Raw genomic sequence first — 6,000 nt, 5'->3', positions numbered from 1 at the left:
AACAGGTAAGTTCTATTACGCATAAGGCTCTATCAAAGGAAGTCCTTTCAAAGGCATATGGATGGGAAGAAACTCTAGCGAGAAATTGTTGGATATTGTGATGCAGATTACAATGGCGATCGCAACACACGATAATCAACAACTGGCTTTTGTACATTCATTGGTGGGAATCTTGTGACTTGGAAGTCGAAGAAGCAGAAAGTGGTCTCTTGTTCGAGTGCTGAAGCAGAGTATAGGGCTATGAAGAAACTCACAAACGAGTTAACATGGCTAAAGGCTTTGCTGAAGGACTTTGGGATCGAGCAGAAGACTCCAATCACCTTTCATTGTGACAATCAAGCGGCGATCCATATTGCTACAAACTCAGTGTTTCACGAGAGAACGAAGCATATAGAGACCGACTGCCACAAGACAAGAGAGAAGGTAGAAGATGGTACCATTCTCCCTTGTTACACTAAAAGCTCGGACCAATTGGCCGATATCTTCACCAAGGCAGCAAGTAACCAAGTTTGCCAATTTATCCATGGTAAACTTGGTCTTGTAGACCTCACACATCCTTGAGAAAGACTCTCCAACTTGTTGGGACAATACTCTTTTTCCCTAGGCTTGGTTTTGTCCCACGTGGTTTTCCAAGCTTAGGTTTTTAATGAGGTTGTTCTTGCGAGTGCCAAGTTTATACACAATGAGTATTGTAGTATAAACTTGAGGGGGAGTGTTAATCAAGAAGACATTTAACACTTGGGTTACTCGGGTTACTCGGGTTACAGGTTACAGGGTTAAATGTAGGTTACTTGGGTTACTCGGGTTACAGGTTACTTGGGTTACTCGGGTTACAAGGCTGAATGAGGGTGCTGTTGGTCTTTGTGCACAACCCATCTCAGACCTAGATTATGTTCTCTATATAAACGTGTGTGCCTCCTCATTGTGTGATACACATCTTTAATCAATACATTTCTATCTTTTCTCTCCATCCTTAATCATGATCCATTCAACATTTCCTACTTGAAATCTTAAATATTTACAGTATTCAACGGTGAGCCACTGCGTAGCTTTGGTATGAATGGTTTGTTTCATGTCTTCAACTGTCCGATGCCGCAAACAGATGATGATAAGAAAGCTTCGCTTGATAGATATTTCAATGCTTATGATGAAAACGTGAATTCGAGGAACGCACGGACATTTAAGAAGGGCGTTGGTAATGAAAGGTCTCATAGGACTGTTAGTACTAGTGGGATACCACTTGCTTCAATGCCCATTGTTACTGTGCCTTGTACCAGTGTTGTTGATGATGCATTACCTGACGAGCTTGCTAAGAAGCTTAAGGTATTGCTCTTTGAACTTGGCTTCTTCCTATTTATTCTTCTGCTGCCTTTTTCCATTTGTTTTCCTTCTTTTTTTCTATCTAATTTGGTTTCTGATGAACTGCGTTTTATTATCCAGGAACCTTACGCAAAAACCGATGAGAATTTGACTGCTTCGCTCGCAGCTCCTGAAATCTGTCCATTTGCTCCTGTTGACAAGTATGTCTTTATGCAGGAACTCAGTGACCTCCGTTCTGATTTCCGCTACTTCATGCAGGTACTCCTGTTCTGCCTGTACGTTGCAGGCTCTTTACTTTTGTAATACCAGTGGCTCTCTCTAGATGTCTCTTCCTTTCATCTCATTTGAAGGCATAGTATCATGTGACACCAAGGAACAAATGAAAGAGAGATCAATATGTGTTCCTGCATTTGTCTCTTTGTTCTTAATCCCCAGAAAAAAACATAGAAAGAGCTCAAACCATGTATTGATGGAATTACCTATGCACTCTTGTCGTTCGATTATGTTCTTTGACACTTGTAGTTAGCTATTCCATCTTACTGATGAAAGCAATCAAACGATTTCTTTTATACTGAAACTAGCACTGGTTTTATCTGAATTATCGAGAACGAAAGACCAGTTGTGAACCATAAAAATATCTGTATCTGGTGCTTTCATTTCCATCAATCTTAAATTATTCAACTATGCTAGATACTGCCACTGGATTTCCCTGCGAGTACAAATAGTTTCAAGCAAACGGCTGTTGTGAATTGCACTCCTAATCTCTGTTGTGAATTTTCTTTGGCAGGAAAACGGTTCCTTAATCAAGTCAATTGAAGATCAGATGAAGGAAATTAATGAAAGACATGCTTCAGCTATTCTAGAAAGGAGAACTGCAGCTGCCGATGACGAAATGGTACTCGTGGAGGCCGCTGTAAAAGCAGCAATGGCAGCTCTAAACAAACAAGGAAACAGTAATTCAGCTATATATTGCTGCGTCTGCTGCCTCTTCTTCTATAAAACAGCAGACGAATCAACCAGTTCAGCGCAGGGAAGTGGAACAGAGGGCTGCAGCCCCGCAGAAAAGGCGAGCTCGATTTGAAAACAAGCGTGCATCAGCCGAAGAGGTTGATGGATATTCCCTGATAATAGAAGGAGACTCAAGCACCGATGAGAGTGACAGTGAGACTTCAGCTTATAAGGAGACACGAGATCGCTTACTTCAGCGTGCCGATAAAATCCTTAGTGTTGCATCTGTGGTGTACTCCCAGCTTTCAAGGGTGAAGACGATATTTAAGAGGTGTGCGCGAGACTATCCATCTGCTTGTCGGAGTGCTTACAAGTGTTTGACCGTTCCTTCCATCTATTCACCTTATGTAAGACTGGAGCTTTTGAGATGGGATCCTCTTCATCAACATGTGGATTTCTCTGACATGAATTGGTAAAGTTTTCTAGCGGTTTCCAACTTTCCTAATCATCCAAACTTACATTTTCAAAACACAGTTCACCTATACAGTACCATCTCTTAGGCATTAGTCTCTTAAGCATATGATCTAAACCCATTGTTTTGTTTGTATTTTTGCAAGTGATCTGACTTGCGATTTGTGTCTCCAGGCATGGACTGCTGTTTGATTATGAGATTGGGAATGGTTTTGCACCAGTTTGTACTGATCCTAACTTTGTATCTGAGCTAGTGGAATACGTTGCGATTCCCATTTTGCACCATCGGATAGTTCGTTGCTGGGATATACTTAGCACCCGGGAGACAAGAAATGCTGTTGCTGCTACAAGCTTGGTGGCAAGTTATGTTTATTCTTCGAGTAAGGCCCTAGCGAAACTATCTGTTGCTCTTCGTGCTCGCCTTGTTGAAGCCATTACAGCTATTAGTGTATGAATTTGAATATGTTTACATCTCTTGCTAATTTCCTAATAAATCCCATTTAGTCTGTTATGAGATAACTGGACTAGTGATATCCTCTGATCTTTTTCTCTGTTCTTTAGGTTCCGACATGGGATCCTCAGGTATCAAAGGCTGTACCTAATGCTCCACAAGTTGCAGCATATAGGTTTGGGACATCAGTCCGTCTTATGAGAAATATTTGTATGTGGAAAGACATGATGGAGCTTCCGGTGTTGGAGAAGTTGGCTCTGAGTGACCTTTTGTTTGGAAAAGTTTTACCTCATGTCAGAAGCATTGCATCAGAATCAAATATGCATGATGCTGTGACAAGAACTGAAATGATCGTTGCTTCTTTGTCTGGAGTATGGACTGGACCAAGTGTCACAAGAACCCACAGGTAACTTTGATTTCTTTCAACAGTAACATCAGAAAATTTGCTTTGACTCGCACACATCAAGGAAGGTTACTCATAGTCCAGTGCTGTGAAAGGTTGTAGTTGCAGCTTGTGATGTCACATAGTATGTCCGATCAGAAACTAAGATGTGTGTGTACATATAAAAAAAAAAAAACAACGGGTCTAGGCACGTCCTGAGTATCATTCATTCGCCTATCTTCATTTGGTTTCCATGAATATCCGCATCTCAGATTAGGACATTACCACTTTATGTTGCAACTTTGCCTTGATGCATACACACATGTTTTATTTGATTTTTCAGTCGTCTGCTGCAACCCCTTGTGGATTGTACTCTGACACTTGGAAGAATACTCGAGAAAAGGCTTGCCTCGGGACTGGTCGATACGGAAACCACTGGTCTCGCCCCCAGGTTAAAGAAAATACTTGTCGAGCTCCATGAACATGGACACGCCGGGAAAATTGTCAGAGCATTCAATCTCAAGGAGGCAGTTCAAATTTAGCTGAGGCAATATTTCTATCAATGTAAGTCACACTAGTTGCACTGGAAGCGTAATAGTATAGTTCAATTATCAGTGATCAAGAATCGGTATTTACTAGACACATGCTTGAAAACTGTAAATTTTTAACGTGATGGTAAGTCCCAGTATTTTTCCAAATTTCAGCCTAACAGATCAATTTAACAAAAGAGAAAAATGATTGATATTTTATATACTGTAAATAGAATTAGAAATTGAGCAAGTGTACCAAACACCGTCCAATATACAAGAAAAAGGGTGAGAAGAGTGTTGTAGTGATTGATATGATTATATTGAGAAGAGAATCGAATTTGTCGAGTGCTCCTATCCACCATTATTTCATTATTTTTTTTATTATATATTAGAGAATCTTTGAAATCCGTCATTAAGAAAATAGAACTTTTTTTGAATTCCAAAAGATTCTATCTTCATTTTTTTTTTTTTTTTGGTGCAAAGACCAAGATTCTATCTTCATATAATTCACTTTGCACTTGAGAAAGGTTTGGCCTTGGTTTACACAAATCTCTCCCCCACACTTCTGAAACATTTTGATTTTTCAAAAATTTCACTCTATCACTACTCACACTAGCAACAAAACTCCTTACATATATTGTAATTTTAAAATTCACAAAATATAAGAAAAGAAACGTAGAGTTGTGAAATTTCTAGACGCAATAATTTTTTTTAATATGCTTTAATGATTCTAATAATAACTCTAGAAACATTTTCATAAAAGAAAAATTACTGCGTTTCAAAAATATTCACATATTAAAAAAGTTCTAAACATGTATCATTTTGATAAGGATAAAAATTAGTATTTGACAAGGAATTCGGATCGGCTGTCGATCTCCAGCTAACCGACCCGTTTTCCGTAAATGACCCAAAATTAAGGCCCAAAAGTGACCCATTATTTCCAAGTTGTTGTGTCTGAGAAAAACAAATTGGGCCGATGTTTTAAAGCTGCGGTGACGCTTGATTGAGAGAGAGGGACAAAATGGTGTCACAAATGGATGTTATTTATTTGATTTTTTTATTGGTTACACATAGTTTGGAGTGGCCAAGTGGGTGCAAACAAATTTCTAACTTTTACTGTATTTTACATTTAAAAAATGGTCGGTCGAATACTTTGTTTCGACCACAAACGTTTGTCGAATGGTCTGCAAGTCTTGTCTCAATTCTCAATGTTGCAGCATATATAGAGAGAGAGAGAGAGAGAGAGAGAAATTTCTTTGAAGAACTTTTATTATCGAATTAGCAAGTAGTTTGGTTTTTGAAGAAACTTTGCAAGTAGTTAATTACACACGATTTATAAGAGGTATGAGTTTTGAGTAATTTTGATTAAGAATTTCGAAGGTTGGAGGAATCTATCATAAACTTAACATACTCAAACATTCCAATTAAAATGTTAGAATATATGCACGGTTTCAAACGCATGTTATATAGTAAGATTTTTGTCATACGCACACACATACGAATAAGACAAGTAGTCATATGAATAGAGTCAAAGAGAATAGTATGTAGTATATGTGATACTAATTGTTGTTAACGATAGGTTCTAAGTTCCGACAATGAGGTCCCAACTTGTCTCCTCCTTATCCAACTTCTCAAGCATATTCCAATATAAATTTCTAGATACGACAAAACAAAAAGGTAATAATCCATCACCAAAAAATTATATATGCATATTTTAGGTCAAGTTCGGCAGCTATAACATCAAGCTCCACGAAGCTTCCTATTTTCAAATTCACACCGGGACTAAATAACAAACATCTGCAAAAAAAACTATAAAGTCGATTTCTCTCTTTATCATAATAACTTCAGATCAAGTCCAGATGCAATTGATCTGAATTTTATAATAGGAACAAAACATG

At 38.3% G+C, this 6,000-nt stretch overlaps 1 protein-coding gene across 1 annotated transcript; it reads left to right on the top strand.

The window, feature by feature from the left end:
• Window positions 1-139: 139 nt before the first annotated feature.
• LOC9309452 (transcriptional repressor ILP1) lies at window positions 140-4,462 on the top strand. The gene is given in 7 exon segments (XM_021020230.1): window positions 140-1,323; window positions 1,441-1,578; window positions 2,108-2,289; window positions 2,291-2,740; window positions 2,914-3,187; window positions 3,301-3,596; window positions 3,916-4,462. Coding segments are annotated over 7 exon segments (1,806 nt in total). The 5' UTR covers window positions 140-1,056; the 3' UTR covers window positions 4,115-4,462.
• The last annotated feature ends 1,538 nt before the right edge of the window (window positions 4,463-6,000 follow it).

Source organism: Arabidopsis lyrata (assembly GCF_000004255.2).
Source record: "Arabidopsis lyrata subsp. lyrata unplaced genomic scaffold ARALYscaffold_6, whole genome shotgun sequence".
Lineage (NCBI taxonomy): Eukaryota > Viridiplantae > Streptophyta > Magnoliopsida > Brassicales > Brassicaceae > Arabidopsis > Arabidopsis lyrata.
This window is presented reverse-complemented; position numbering and strand designations above follow the sequence as displayed.